At 35.6% G+C, this 16,710-nt stretch overlaps 1 protein-coding gene across 2 annotated transcripts in view; it reads right to left on the reverse strand.

Moving 5' to 3' along the window:
* The window catches only part of CEP85L (centrosomal protein 85L), a 153,938-nt gene that overhangs the window by 125,875 nt on the left and 11,353 nt on the right, over window positions 1-16,710 (reverse strand). For both annotated transcript variants that reach the window (XM_081251008.1, XM_081251007.1), the window contains exon 2: window positions 6,691-6,852. In XM_081251008.1, coding sequence (XP_081107134.1) covers window positions 6,691-6,852 — 162 coding nt within the window. The remainder of the gene's footprint in view (window positions 1-6,690; window positions 6,853-16,710) is intronic.

The following is a 16,710-nucleotide window of genomic DNA, read 5'->3' on the forward strand; positions in this document are numbered from 1 at the left end:
AAAGGTAAAACTAACTTCAATAATATCTTTTATTGGAACTTCCCTGGTGGCACAGTGGTTAAGAATCTGCCTGCCAATGCAGGGGACACGGGTTCGAGCCCTGGTCCGGGAAGATCCCACATGCTGCAGAGCAACTAAGCCTGTGCACCACAACTACTGAGCCTGCGCGCTAGAGCCTGCGAGCCACAACTACTGAGCCCAAGTGCCACACTACTGAAGCCCGTGCACCTAGAGCCTATGCTCCACAACAAGAGAAGCCACCGCAATGAGAAGCCCGTGCACCACAACGAAGAGTAGCCCCCGCTCACCGCAACTAGAGAAAGCCCACACACAGCAACGAAGACCCAACGCAGCCATAAATAAATAAATAAATAAATAAAATTTAAAAAATAGTACCTTTTATTTAACCCACTATATCTAAAATAGTATATCATTATGTAATCAATATTAAAAAGTATTAATGAGATATTTTATATTCTTCTCTTAATACAAAATATTCAAATCCAGTGTGCAGCTTACATCTCAATTTGGACCAGGCATAGTTCAAGCACTCAATACCCCCATGTTACTAGTGGCTACCATATTGAATCACACAGCTCTATACTATTGTTTTCCATAAACTACCCTGAATATCTTCAGAAAGGAAATGACAGTAATTTACAATAGCTGTAAGTGCATATATTGTATCAAGTATAGTATGTAAATTGTGATAAGTTACATTAAGAGTTTTTGTTAATAAACCCATGTAGTATGTAAATCATGCAGTTATTTGCTACGTATATTGAGGTTTTTACAATAATCAGTCTTTTAAGAATTCAAATGCATTCACACATTTCAGCTAAAAACTGTCACAGCAAACCAAAATAATATAGTGCTTCAGGCCACAGCCTCAGAAATCAAGTAGGAATATATACCCTCCTCCCAAGACAAATATTAACAGTAACGGAGTTAAAGGCAGTTAACTAAAATATTCTGCAAATACATTCTAAAACAAACTCAAATTATATTTGGTAACAGGTCCAAATTTCATGTATATTATTTAAAATTAATATAATTTTACACCACCATAATTCTCATCTGAGGGTTTAGTACAAAGGAGATGAACACTTTTTAGGTTATTCTATTATGTTTGGAATTTAATAAGGATAGATTTAATTTTATAAATGAGAAAAATAAATACTTTATAGACCTATGATTAGTGGATGACAAAAAGATTTATGTAATCAAAGACCAAAGTATGTAAAGCATATATAAGTGTGTATATAGATATATGTATAAAGTATCCACATGACACTGATATGAAATAATCTAATACACAGCATGTTTTAATGCTGACATTGTTATAAATATCAACCTATAAGTTATATTCTAATGCAAGGCTATTTTCAATATTCAATAATCCTCCACAACGGCTACTTCCCTGAGCCCTTTACATTAAACAGATATGGCATGTAGCAAATCCAACAAGGAAAAACAAAGATTACAAATTAGATGACTCAGGAAACTTACCAGAGAACAGAGACGGTAAATAGCTCCCACGAAGCAGAAATCATGAGAACTTCAGAAAGACATAAATTCAGGAAAGAAAACTACACTAATTGGAATCAAGCGTTGTATCAGCAAACACCCTAAGCTTTGGGGTTTTTTTGTTTTTTTTGGTTTTTTTTGTGGTACGCAGGCCTCTCACTGCTGAGGCCTCTCCCGTTGCGGAGCACAGGCTCCGGACGCGCAGGCCCAGCGGCCATGGCTCACGGGCCCAGCCGCTCCGCGGCACGTGGGATCCTCCCAGACCGGGGCATGAACCCGTGTTCCCTGCATCGGCAGGTGGACTCTCAACCACTGCGTCACCAGGGAAGCCCTAAGCTTTTGTTCTAAATAAATAACCTTTAATATACCTGCTAAAATTATTCCCTATTTTTAGATAACATTCTTAAATAATTGATTTTTTCTTTTTTTAAAGAGAGTACCCTTCACCTCTCCTGACAGTCAATAAATAAATGTAATCAAAGTCATTCGTGGGCCTCCCTGGTGGCACAGTGGTTGAGAGTCTGCCTGCCGATGCAGGGGACACGGGTTCGTGCCCTGGTCCGGGAAGATCCCACATGCTGCAGAGCAGCTGGGCTCATGAGCCATGGCCGCTGAGCCTGCGCGTCCGGAGCCTGTGCTCCACAACGGGAGAGGCCACACCAGTGAGAGGCCCACATACCGCAAAAAAAAAAAAAAAAAAAAAAAAAAAAAGTCATTCGTTACCAGCACTGTCATTCAAACCATAATTCTGATTCATTTTCCACAGGAGCCCCAAGTTTCTGTTATTTATTGTCAGTCTCCCAGAGTCCTATTACTCCATCTTATTTTCACGCACCATTGTTATACTCATCATCCTTTCCTAGAACTCTTTCCCTACTTGCCCTTTGTCTTCAAATTCTGACACTGCTTTATCCACATAGAATAGCCTCTAAATAACATTACCTACTATGATCACGCCTTGAGCTCAATGGGTTCTTTGTCCATTAGAATATTTTGTATAGTGCTCTGTAACATACCAGTAAAATCACTCATTGTTTTATGTATTAATTAAAAAACTAGCAGGGAAAGGAGTTGGGAGTTCAACTTGGAGGTAATGGCAAGATCTAATGGAAGGCCAAAAATAAATAAATAAATAAAACTAACATCTTCACATCAGCCCAATTCAAGAAGAAAGTGAGAATCATGCTCTTCATCCCTAAAAAATTATAGGGACTTGCATTTAACACCTGATGAATTATTCAGTGAGAAAAGCAGTGATATCTGCTGTTAACACAAATAGTTTTAAATTAATTCAAAGAATAAAAAGAAGTTTTCTAAACAGCAATAGAAAAGGTGAGTAATTATATATAATAATACACAGCAGAATCAAAGGGTTTCTGGAGATTATAAAAAAGACACCATTATAGTCATATTCTCAATGAGGTATTCTCAGTTCTTCAGCCAGTCATTATGAAAATGCAGCATCCCAGCCCTGACACAGCATGGCCTAGTCTGGGGGAAGAGAGGGGAATTTTTTTTAAGCTCTCCCTGGCTGAACTGAGGAAAGAAAATTCCCAGCTGGACCCAGATTAATATCATAATATTCTATGGAGGTTGAAGTAACTGACTATAAAAAGATTATTAGTATTGAGTTTCTAAGACAAAGCTTCAAAAAGCACAAGAATTTATCTCTGAACCTCAAGTAAATTTTTGAGAAGTCATAACACAGGAACAAAGTTAACAGGGAGTATGATTTGCTTAAAGCAAACAGCTTTGTAATAGCACTAAAAAAAAACCCCAGAGCATCCATTCTACAACTTCTAAATCTCCAGATCTGTATCCTTCCCACATCATTCTATCCTCAAAAAAAGTTAATTTTTATAGTTCAGTGATGAGACCAAATAGCTAATAATACATTTTTAAGCCTTCAAAGTAGTTTCCTGCTTTATTTTCAACTCTACTTAGATCAAATTACTCTCCAAAAATTTTATGGCTTTCTATTTAACCACATAGATGTAACAGAGTGCTGTGGATTGAACTGTGTGCCCCACACAGATACACTGAAATCTTAACCCCCCAATACCTGTGAAGGTGATCTTATTTTGAAGTAGGGTCTTTGCAGATGTTATCAAGTTAAGATGAGGTCATACTGGATATGGGTGGGCCCTAAATCCAATGACCAGTGTCCTTATAAGGAAAGAGAGAAAGATATCTGAAGACACAGAGGAGACCTAGAGAAGGTGGCCATGTAAAGGAGGCAGACATGAAAACTGTCATGCCACAAACCAAAGAATGACAAGGATTGCCAGTAACCACCAGAAGCTAGAAGCAGCAATTAAGGAAGACTTGTCCCTAGAGCCTTTGAAGGAAACATATCCTTGTCGATACCTTGATTTTGAACCTGCAGTCTTCAAAACTGTGAGAAAATATATTTCTGCTGTTTTAAGCTACCCAGTTTGTGGTAATTTGTTATGGCAGCCCTAGGAAACTAACAGAGGGGAATATGGGTTAATAGTTCCGAACCTGCTTTACTTGTATACTGAGGGCTGAATAAATATGTAAATAGACGGTAGATGGTGGAGGTATCTCACTGTTGGAAAGGGAAATTATAGACAAGTAAGGGGAAAAAGTTAAAATGAGCTCTGCTATACTGGATTAGAGTCAGAGACATCAGTATGAACTCATTTAGCTTAATGTGGATACTTATGAATAGACACAGAAATAATTACAGATATGCATGTATACACAGGCGAGTATACATACCATATAACCTAGTTCTGCCTCCATGACGGTGTAGAAGCAATAACACCCCAGCGGTAACAAGCACTCCCAGCACCCAGATCTTGGTTTCTAAATACTATTCTCCAATAAAAAGAACCAGGGATCTTTGGAGAAATGGCTGATCCTAGGGCTACAGTAGGGAAGATATAAGATGACCATGGAACACCTTACACAACGCAAAAGGAAGTGCTCAAAAAACAAAAGGATGGGGATGGAGCACAGAGTGTCACAGGAGTCAACCTGAAAGAGTTCCCAATGGCAAAAGGTGGAATAATTTGAGCAACAAAATAAATATTATTGGATAATAGCCCAAAAGATAAATATACACAGTCCATACTAACATAAATAAGTGGTTGGATAAATAAATAAATGAGGGAAAACAGATGAGTCTTTCTTATAAAAGAATTCCAAACAACGTACATAGATATTTTTCCCTCCAGGATGTAAAACTCTGTACCCCCACCCTCATTCTGAGTTTGGGCTGGACTTAGTGACTTGCTTCTAAACAGTAGAATATGAAGAGGGTAAAATAACAGTCTTATAGCAGAGAAATCTGGCAAACACATCTTAACTAAGTAATCAAAGTAAACATCACCAGTGATGTCATGTGAATATCATGTACACCAGTTCCTGAGCATTTTTGAGGATTTTTAATAATATATATTGACAGTTTGTTCCTGAATTTCTCTGCTGCTGGTTTCGGATTTAGCTCTTGGGATCTGCTAAGAAAATTTGTATTGTTCTGACTTATAGCTCCCAGAATTTTACTGTTGTTTTCTCTTTTTCCCCCTGTCATCATATGGTTGTTTTTGGTTTTGTTTTGTTTTTTAATTTTTTTTCCTGACTTTTAGTGGGAATTCAGAAAGGAACAGAATTAGAGAACTGTGTTTAGTTTGTTATCTTAAGTTGGAAATTCGCTTGAATATATTTCTAGGTTAGTACATATGTAGCTACCTAATTAACTGAATACACCGTGATATATTTAACCATTTCCCTACTGACAGACACTTGGAGTTCTAATTTTTCACTAAACAGTGTTACAGTGAATATTCTTGTACATATTATCTTTGTTCAGCTGTGTGCGTGCTGAATCAAGAATATATACACTTTACATACATTATTTATAGGTAAGTAATTTAACCTCTAAGTGTTACTTAAAGGTTGACCTCACTTTCCCTATCAGAGGGCTGTTGTGAGGGTTAAAAGAGTTAACATGTATAAGTGCCTAGAACATGGTTAACAGTTATATAGCTGTTAGTTAGCATTGCCAAATTGCCCCCTATAAAGGCTGACTACATATCCTAGTTATTAGAGTACTATTTTTCCCATCTTTGCTCAGATCCTGGATATTACAGTCTATTTTTATGGAAAAGGGGGCAATTTTGCTGGTGAAAAGCAGTATCTCACTGTCTAGACTTTCACTTCACTATGACTGAGTTTGATCACCTTTTTGATGTTTATTGGTCATTTGTACTTTTTACATGAATTGTTTATTTCTTTTATCTATGAAATTTTTAAATTATGAAATATTTAAAATTTTATAGATAAACACCTATTTGGGGGCATTATCCTTATTTGTAGGAACTCTTTAAATAATATGGATATTAGTTTCTTGTTAATTTGATTACAAATATTTATTCCTAGTATGTCCCCTTTTTTATTTAATATCTTTTATCAGTGTTCAAAATTTTTGAATTTCTATTAAAATCTGTGTTGTGTGGCTTAAGAATATATTTAATGTAAAAATATAAAATAAATTTCCTATTTCCTAGTACTTTTATGATTGTTAAAAGAAATCATTAGTTCTTTGCTCCATTTCGAATTTAATTTTCTTACAGTTTGAGTTCAGTATCTATTAACACTTTTTTCAGGCTTAATCTTTCCTTACTATTTTGAAATGCTGTCTTTATATTACGTATTAAATTTCCAAATAAACATGTGTTTTTAAAAAGTACTTAGGTTGGTATGTGTGCTACAGAAATCTACATATCTAATAGAAAGAGTAGGCTTGTGTATTCTGTGATCTGTTGTTTGGGTCATCTGTTGAGCGGGTTCGTGCCCCGGTCCGGGAAGATCCCACATGCCGCGGAGCGGCCAGGCTTGTGAGCCATGGCCACTGAGCCTGTGCATCCAGAGCCTGTGCTCCGCAACGGGAGAGGCCACAACAGTGAGAGGCCCCACGTACAGCAGAAAACAACAACAACAAAAAAAAATTAATGAAGGAAAAATTAATACGATCAGAAGAACAATTTCATTTGATATATAACAACACTGAACATTATTAAATATTCAAACACTACTTTATAATTTCTTAGTTTAGAACAATAAAACACATCCCTTGAATTTTCTCAATCACAGCCATTCTACAAAGATTCACGTCTAACCAGTAAGAATTCAGCTCACCTTCCACACTGTCAGAACAGGAAGTTCCAATGCCAGTGTCACCACTGTCAGAAGCTATACTATGTCTCCTGATATGGTTATTTCGCTGGTTGGACGGAACAGTTGTGGCCTGCCACAATGATTCATTACCAGGTAACCATGCTGATGAAGAATAATCTGGGCCTACAAAAGAAAATATGCAGAAGTTAACACATTTATAATGTCTGTGAGTAGACAGAAGACATCTTTTGACCTTGTAAAAAATGCAAGTAAGGGGCTTCCCTGGTGGCGCAGTGGTTGGGAGTCCGCCTGCCGATGCGGGGGACGCGGGTTGGAGCCCCGGTCCGGGAGGATACCACATGCTGCGGAGCGGCTAGGCCCGTGAGCCATGGCCGCTGGGCCTGCGCGCCCGGAGCCTGTGCTCCGCAACGGGAGAGGCCACAGCAGTGAGAGGCCCGTGTACCGCAAAAAAAAAAAAAAAAAAAAAAAGCAAGTAAGGTAAAATAAGCTTATTTTCTGCCGAAAATAATTTAAATAGATCGGTGATATCTAAGATTCACCAAATAAACTTACTTATCACACATACACAAATTCAATGCTGATTTAGCAGCTTCCTCTGGCTGAAGAGCTCTGACTTCTGTTTATAGACATTGAACTTTTATACATGGAACTACTGTCTGATTTAAAATATCAACTCTATCATCAATCCATCTGGAAATGTCAGCACTCTGCTTTGTAATATTTGATAGGTAGGCATCTGTGATCCCAGACACAGGCATTAGCTGAGAATTGGGACTCAGGGAAAATCTAATCAAAATCATATTGCGCGACAATGTAAGTAGAATGTGCTCATGGAAGGTCAAAAAAATCTATTTTTTTCCGCTATAACCTAACCACTTAAAATTTTAAATTCTTTTTCATTATTTTAATTGATTTTATTTCTTTAGTTATCTTTTCATAGAAGTTTAACACCAGAGCATCTTCCTGGCTCTTTGCTTAATTTTCCCTTTTGAGTTACGTTAAATCTTCATTGTTTAGCTAATGTATCACTTTTCAGTGTTCTCTTATAATCTTTATTTTCACTTATGTTGTCCATTTTTACTTAACTTACATTTGCCTTTTTATGATTTATCCATCATTTTACGTTTTTGCTCACTTCATTCTTTTACTGTCTACAATGCCACTCAAAATATACCCATGGACCAATGCCACTCTGTGAACTATTAATTACAAGTTCATAAAAATTAGGTGCAGAAATAAAGGACAAGCACTGAAAAATGTTTATAGTAATTTGAAAGAGCAATTTTAAATCTTGAATTTTATACAAAGTTATAGTATCACATGTCTTTACCAACGGTTAACACAGTGGCTCTAAAATTGAAGCCTGGGCTTCCCTGGTGGCGCAGTGGTTTAGAGTCCGCCTGCCGATGCAGGGGACACGGGTTCGTGCCCCGGTCTGGGAAGATTCCATATGCCGCGGAGCAGCTGGGCCCAGTGAGCCATGGCCGCTGAGCCTGCGTGTCCGGAGCCTGTGCTCCGCAACGGGAGAGGCCACAACAGTGAAAGGCCCGCGTATCCAAAAAAAAAAAAAAAAATTAAAAAAAAATAATAATAATAAAATTGAAGCCTGTAGACTTATTTGTGGGAGTTAACACGTTCTGTACAAGAATTTTGAGCCTTCAATTCAATTATACCCTTGAAAATTAATAAGCATATTATAGATGACGTGAATAGCTACCTTAAAGCAGACATTATCACATAATTATAATACTCCCATTTGGGAGTATTGCAGTTGCTTCTAAGTAAAGCAGAAATGACTGGGCACTTATCATCATGATGTGAAACAAAACATCATTACAGAATTACATGTTACATGCTACTGAAATTGGCATGCAAGGAGAGCTTTCTAGCAGTTTAATAAACATAAGAATCTCAAAATGACAAACACATCCACAAAATTAATTACATCATTTTTACTGCACTTAGGAACAGTCATTCTCTTTATTAATATCAAAATATATAAAGAGATTAATAATAAAACCAGGGACTTTCCTGGTGGTGCAGTGGTTAAGATTCCACGCTCCCAATGCTGGGGGCCGGAGTTTGATCCCTGGTCAGGGAACAAGATGCCACATGCATGCTGCAACTAAGAGTTAGCATGCCACAACTAAGGAGCCCACCTGCCACAACTAAGACCCAGTGCAACCAAATAAATAAATAAATATTAAATTGTTTAAAAAAAATAATAAAACCAGACCTGAAGCTATTTTCTACCATATTAACCCCAACATTAAAGTTCTAGTTCTAATAAAACATTATACCAAATTATTATTATCTTTCATTTCTATTTATAATATAATTTATAAATTAAGTTTGAGTTTTATAGATCTATCTATGAAGTATACAAGCAGCCTTAAAAGTCATATACATTTAAATTAACTCAAGCTTAAAAAATAGTGGCCAAAGAAACACTTCTACCAGCTTTGAGGTCCAGAACAACCACTTAAAACTTTGTAGATTCTAGACCTATCTCAGAATGGGACTTATCTTAATTCATCTGACTAAGCACTCACACCTTAAAGCACCAGGTGAAGGCATTCTGTCACCAGATCTGCTCTAACTCTGATTTGTCTATAATCTGCACCAAAAATATTTTCCTTAAACAGCTCCTCATGTAATATTCCTTTTAAATGAACTCAAAGTCCCATCTAAACCATTATCAAAAAGGGCAACCAGCCCACTACTTTCTCTCCCAAGTGCAAACCTATTAATTGGAGAAATTTTTTTAGGAATACTCAGAAAACAACATAAATAGGCTGGTAGTACATGGAAATGGCAAATAAAGATATGAAAAGATGTCCAACCTTACTAATAATGAGAGAAATGAAAAAGGCAACAATTTTTTATTTTTAGATTTTTTAATTATCTATAACATTAAATACCACTGGCAAATATTTGAAATACCAAGGTCAAACAAAGTGCAGGGAAAGTTCACATACTTTCGTGGGTATATAAACTGATAGAACCTTTCTAAATTAGGGCATCTGGAAACAGGTATCTAAATTTCAACATGTACCTAAATTTCAACATAAGACCTCCTACTAGGAATTTTTATAAAGAAGTAATAGACAAGTATAAAAATATATAAGCACAAGGACAGTACTTCTTTAACAATAAAAATAAATGCCTAGAAACAAAACATGTAAGTTAGTTGATAATATTCAAGTGCTAAAAATAATTTCACTGAACTTTTTCTTTTAACATGTAGTGACATCCAAAATATTAAGTATGTGTGGGAGCAAAGCATTTGTATCGCTACATATATAGTATGATTCCATGGTTAGGGAAGAGATTGTACATTTACATATATGGAAAAAGGAGCTTTCAGGGAGCTCTACGTCTAAATGTCAACATTGACTACAATGTTTTACTAAAGGAACAAATACATTACAGAACATTTACTCTATCACTAGGGATGATGATGATGATGATGATCATACACTATCATCTTCGGGGAAAAATGCTGAAAATTACTTATACTGATTTGCAGATTACATCAACATTTGATTCTGAAAGGAACCAGCTATAGAGCAAGATATGTAAATTCAACAGATTCCTGGTTAACAATTTTACAAAAGCTGCATAAGACCACTGAAATAAAGTAAAAACTCTTGCTTTTAGACAATATAGCCATCTTGAGCAGTATAAAGTAGTATTACATGTTTAGGCCACAACACCTCCACCCCATTTATTGTTAACAAATCTTGGCCCAAGGACACCATTTGTAGATAAAAGGATATAATCCCCCACCCCACCCCCACACACATACACACCAGTAATGGGGGTAAAAAAAGAAAGAAAGAAAAAAACACTGATAATGATATGGTGTTATTACCAGAAGCTAGGAAGATTTTCAATAATTAGTCTTAAATCATTAACTATTACCAGGAAGAATGGCTCAACAAAACTTTTTCTGAAGTTTTCTGAAGGTCAGACAGTAAGTATTTTCACCTTTGCAAGCCATTTGATCTCTATCAAAACTATCCAACTCTGTTACCGTTGTGGTAAAGGCAGCAGTAGACAACAGAATGGGTATGACTGTGTTGCAATAAAACTTTATTGATAAAAAGGATGACAAGCTAGATTTGATCCATGGGCCCTAGTTTGCAGACCCCTGATCGAGAGTAAAAAATTATTCTAATAGACAAATATTCTCTAAAATCCAGCTGACTCAAAATGAGTAACCCCGGCCAGCATGTTAATTCATTCCTTTATTCAGAAGAAATTCTAGTTCATCCTAGAGCACATACCAGCAAGTCCTGCTGCTCTAAATCTGAAAATTCATGGGAGCATTACTGAAGTTATCTGAGGACTACCAACACCAACAACTTTTTTGGATTTCTTTTTCCAGAATAAACAGTCTCAGTTTGTAATAAGGAAGAAATTTTTGCATTCTATTACAAGTTAACCACTAAAGGGATGTTTCCTATAAGCTTAAATTATACATAATGGCCCATCTCTGGGAAACCTGCCTCCCAGGTAGTGAGCATTAAGCTGAAATTCCTCTGGTTAGCTCACAGGAAACATCCTGACCAGGCCCACCTGTGAATGACTACAGGGAGGAAGAAATTAACACATCCCCTCCAGAGGCTGACTGGAACCAGGAAATGTTTGACTTTATTCCCTCCCCTTTTAGTATAAAAGAAGCCTGAATTCTAACTCAGGCAAGATGGTTCTTTGATGCATGAGCCCACCATCTTCTCAGTTTGCTGGCTTTCCAAATAAAGTCACTATTCCTTGACCTGACAACTCATCTCTCGATTTAACAGCCTGTCGTGCAGCGAGCAGTACGAGCTTGAACTCAATAACAAGTTGACCTGTATGGTTTATTTATTTATTTTTTTGGCCGTGCTGTGTGGCTTGTGAGATCTTAGTTCCCCAACCAGGGACTGAACCCAGGCCCTCAGCAGTGAGAGCACAGAGTCCTAACCAATGGATTGCCAGGGAATTCCCTTGTATGGTTCAAAACTCTTAGACAACATCAAACATATATTCATATGTATGATGATCAATTTTATGTGTCAACATAACTGGACCATGGGGTGGCCAGATACTGGGTCAAACATTATTCTGCATGTTTCTGTGAGGCTATTTTTAGGTGAGATTAATATTTAAATTGGTAGACTGAGTAAAGCAGATTGCCCTCCATATGTGGATGGGCCTCATCAAACCAGCTGAAGGTCTGAATGGAACAAAAGGTTGACCCACCCCCAATAAAGAGAGAATTCTTCCTGCCTAAAGGCCTTCAAAAGAGAACATTGGCTTTTCCCTGTCTTTGGACTGGAAGTGAAACATCAGCTCTCCTGGTTCTCAGGCCTTCAAATTCAATTTGAAACTAAACCATTGACTCCCCTGGGTCTCCAGATTGCTGACTCACACAGCAGATCTTGGGTCTTACCAGCCTCCATAATCACATGAACAAATTCTTTACAATAAATCTCTTCCTACAGATATATAGATAGAAAAAGAATATAAATACACATTTTTTTCTCAAGTGCACATGAAACATTCTCCAAGACAGATCATGTCTTATGCCACAAAATAAATCTTACTACATTTAAGAAGATTTACACCATATCCAGCCATCTTTTCCAATGAAAATGGTATGAAATAAATCAATTAAAAGAAGAAAACAGAAAATTCGCAAATATGTGGTGCTTAAACAACATGCTCCTAAACCACCAATGGGTCAAAAAAGAAATCAAAAGGGAAATCAAAAAATATCTTGAGACAAATGATGGAAACACAACATAACAAAACTTATGGAATGCAAAAGCAGTTGTAAGAGGGAAGTTTATAGTGATAAATGCCAACATTAAGAAAGCTCAAATGAACAATCTAACTTTACACCTTAAGGAACTAGAAAAAGAACAAACTAACCCCAAAGTTAGTAGAAAGAAGGAACTAATTTAGGATTCCAGGCTTTCACTGCCATGGCCTGGGTTCAGTCTCTGGTCAGGGAATTGAGATCCTGCAAGCTGCGTGGTGATGCTAAAAAAAAAAAAAGTTTAAAGAAGGAAGGAAATAATAAGAATCAGAGTGGAAATAAATGAAATATAGACTAAAAAGACAACTGAAAAGATCAATGAAACTAAAGCTATTTTGAAAAGATAAATAAAACTGACAAGCCTGAATGACTATGGGAAAAAAAAGTCTCAAATAAAATAAAAAATGAAAAAGGTGACATTACAACTGCTCACACAGAAATACAAAGGATCATGAGAAACTGCTATGAACAATCATAAGCCAACAAATTGGCCAACCTAGAAGAAATAAATAAATTCCTAGAAACATACAACCTACCAAGACTAAATCATGAAGACAAAGAAAGTCTGAACAGACCAATTACTAGTACAGATACTGAATCAATAATCAAAAACCTTTCAACAAAGATAGGTCCAGGACCAAATGGTTTCACTAGGGAATGAATCCTACCAAACATTTAAAGAATTAATACCAATCCTTCTCAAACTCTTCCAAAAAATGGAAAGGGAAAGAATAATTCCAAACTCTTTTTAAGAAGCCATCATTACCCTATACTGGACACTACATTACCCAGACAAGGACACTACAAGAAAATCACAGGCTAATATCCCTAATAACATAGATACAAAAATCCTCAACAAAATATTAGCAAACCTAATTCAACAGCACATCAAAAGGACCATACACCATAATCAAATGGGATTTATTCCAGGGATGCAAGAATGGTTCAACATATGCAAATCAATAAATGTGATATACTACATTAACAACATAAAGCACAGAAATCATATAAACTCAAAAGATGTAGGAAAAGTATTTGACAAAATTCAACATCCTTTCAAGATAAAACTCTCAACAAACTGGGTACAGAGGGAACATAACTCAACACAATAAAGGCCATATATGACTAGCCCACAGTTAACATCATACTCAACACTGAAAAAGCTGAGGAACAAGATCAGGAACAAGACAAGGATACTTACTCTCACCACTTTTACTTAATGAAGTACTGGAAGTCCTAGCCAGAGCAATTAGATAAGAAAAAGAAATAAAAGGTATCCAATCGTAAAGGAAGCAGTAAAACTGTCTCTATTTGCATATGACATACTATATATGGAAAACCACCAAAAAACTGTTAGAACTAATCAGCAAATTCAGTAAAGTTACAGAATACAAAAATCAATACACAAAAATCAGTTATGTTTCTATATACTAACAACAAACTACTGAAAAGACAGATTAAGAAAACAATCCATTTACAATTGCATTGAAAAGAACACTAAGAAGTAAATTAAACCAAGGAAGTAAAATATCCACACGTCAAAAACTATAATACCTTGAGGTGAAAGAAACTGAAGACACAAATAAATGGAAAGATATTTCATGCTCACAAATTGGAAAAATATTGTTAAAATATCCATACTACCCAAAGTAAGCCACAGATTCAATGCAATCCCTATAAAAATTTCAATGGTATTTTTCAGAAATAGAAAAAACAATGCTAAAATTTGTACAGAACCACAAAAGACCTTGAATGGCCAAATCAATTCTGAAAAAGAACAAAGCTGAAAGCATCAAACATCCTGATTTCAAACTATACTATAAAGCTATAGTAATTAAAACAGTATTGTCATTAAATAAAGACTCACAGATCAAGGGAATGGAATAGAGAGCCCAGAAATAAACCCATGCATACACAGTGAGTTAATTTACTATCAGGGATCCAAGAATATACAAAGGGGAAAGGCTAAATGGTATTAGGAAAACGGGACAGCCAAAGGCAAAAGAATGAAACTGTTCCCCTATCTTACACCACACACAAAAGTGAACTCAAAATAGATTAGACTTGAACATAAGACTTGAAACCATAAAACTCCTAGAAGAAAACATACAGGTATGCTCCTTAACATTGATCTTGCAATGATTTTTTTGGATTTTGACACCAACAGCAAAAATAAATAAATGGTACTGTATCAAACTAAAAAGCTTTTGAATAGCAAGGAAAATCATCATAGAAAGAAAGAAAGGAAGGAAGGAAGGAAGGAAGGAAGGAAGGAAGGAAGGAAGGAAGGAAGGAAGGAGAAAGAAAGAAAGAAAGAAAGAGGAAGGAAGGAAGGAGGAAAGAAAGGAAAGAAAGAAAGAAAAGAAAAGGCAACCTATAGAATGGGAGAAAATATTTGCAAACCATATATCCAATAAGGGATTAATATACAAAATATATAAAGAACAACTCAACAGCAAAAAAACACCCAAATAAACAATGGCCAAAGGGCCTGAACAGACATTTTTTCAAAGACACACACACACACACACACACACACAAACACATACACGCAATAGGATATTATGCTAAGTCTTAGCATCTAATGTGGAATATGATGACTATAGTTAACAACAGTTTTGTATACTTGAAATTTGCTAAGAGAATAAAACTTAAGTGTTCTCAACTAAGAAAAAAAGGAATTATGTGACGTGATGGATGTGTTAATCAACTCTAATGAGAATCCTTTCTCAATGTATACATATATCAAAACATCACATTTACACTTTAATACATGACAATTTTATTTATCAATTATACCTCAATAAAGCTAAAATTAAAAAAAAGAATCCAACATTTGGGACAATGGGGCTATAGAATGTTTGTTAAGCGTTATTTCTAATAAGGAACTGTTACAAATAAACCAAAAGGGAGAAGGGAACACAATTTTGGCCATTAAAATAGTGAAGACCTAAAAGTATAAAATGCTTATATTGTCAATCTAAGTAAGACATAAAATTTAATAAATGGGAAGTTCACAAATAACCTCAGATTTCATATTGTCTAGGAATTCTCTGAACTCTTTTTTTGCCTGTTTCTAGCTTAGCACTCACCATATCAAACTGAAGTTATCTGTGCCTGTATCTGTCCTCCTTCTAGACTGTAGTAATAGTCATTGAGGGCAAGGATCCTGTGTTCCAGATCTTACTCAGTGCTGCAGCCAGCATACAGTAAACATTCAAACAAACAAAAAAAACTGCATAAAGCAACTGGAAAGAAATACATCAAAATACTACCTGTGGTTTTCCCTAGATGGTAAGTTACTGGTAATTTCTTTGAGTTTTATGCTTTGTATTATGACTTTAATAATCAGAAAAATAAGCTTTATTTTTTTAATCCTTAAACCCCACCACTAATAAACCAAATAATTTACTTATTAAGTACCTCTTAGTTATTCTATACCTGTGCTAAGTAACTATTAATGAAAGTCTTTGGAGATATGTTTTCCGGGAAATGGGTATACAACTTACTTGGCCTAGTTTGGAACAAAATACGTACATTCTAACACATAAATCAAACTACCTTAACTTTTTTTAAATGTTCAAAAATTCAAAACTACAAATTAATGTTCACAAAATGAATTATATTTATACACTTAAAAGGAAAAAAATTTCTTCAAAGTAAAGAACTTAGAATAGACTGGTTCTTTGTTTTGGTTGATAGTTACAAGTCTGTTTCAATATCACAATTAATTTAGTCCAGTAGAAGAAAAAAATTATGAAGCTTTTTAAAGCTGTAGGAGAGTCTACCGGGGAAACACAGCAACTCATATACTTTGACAAAAGACCAGTGCAGTCCTTTTTCTAGGAAGGTATCCTCATCAAAAGAACTCTAGAAGAAGGAAGCATATAATAAGTCTATAAGCATATAACTACTACTTTCTAATATATAATAAGCATATAATATAACTACTACTTTCTTAAAAAGATCCAATATTTTATGTGCCTAGAACACTGAAGATAATTAACAAAATGTCATGACTGAAATAACATTCTAATCTTTCATTTAGATTGAATGAATTCAATCTGAGAAGAATGACATGGCGTGTCTCTATTCAACATAATCCAGAATCACAAAGCAGTCAGAATTAGACACGAATATGCTTACCAGGTGATACAAGGAAAATTTTCTCACACAATAGTTATAAGACTACACTACTAAAAGGGAATTACTCA

This window comes from Mesoplodon bidens (genome assembly GCF_964165515.1).
Source record: "Mesoplodon bidens genome assembly, chromosome: 12".
NCBI classification, from domain to species: domain Eukaryota; kingdom Metazoa; phylum Chordata; class Mammalia; order Artiodactyla; family Ziphiidae; genus Mesoplodon; species Mesoplodon bidens.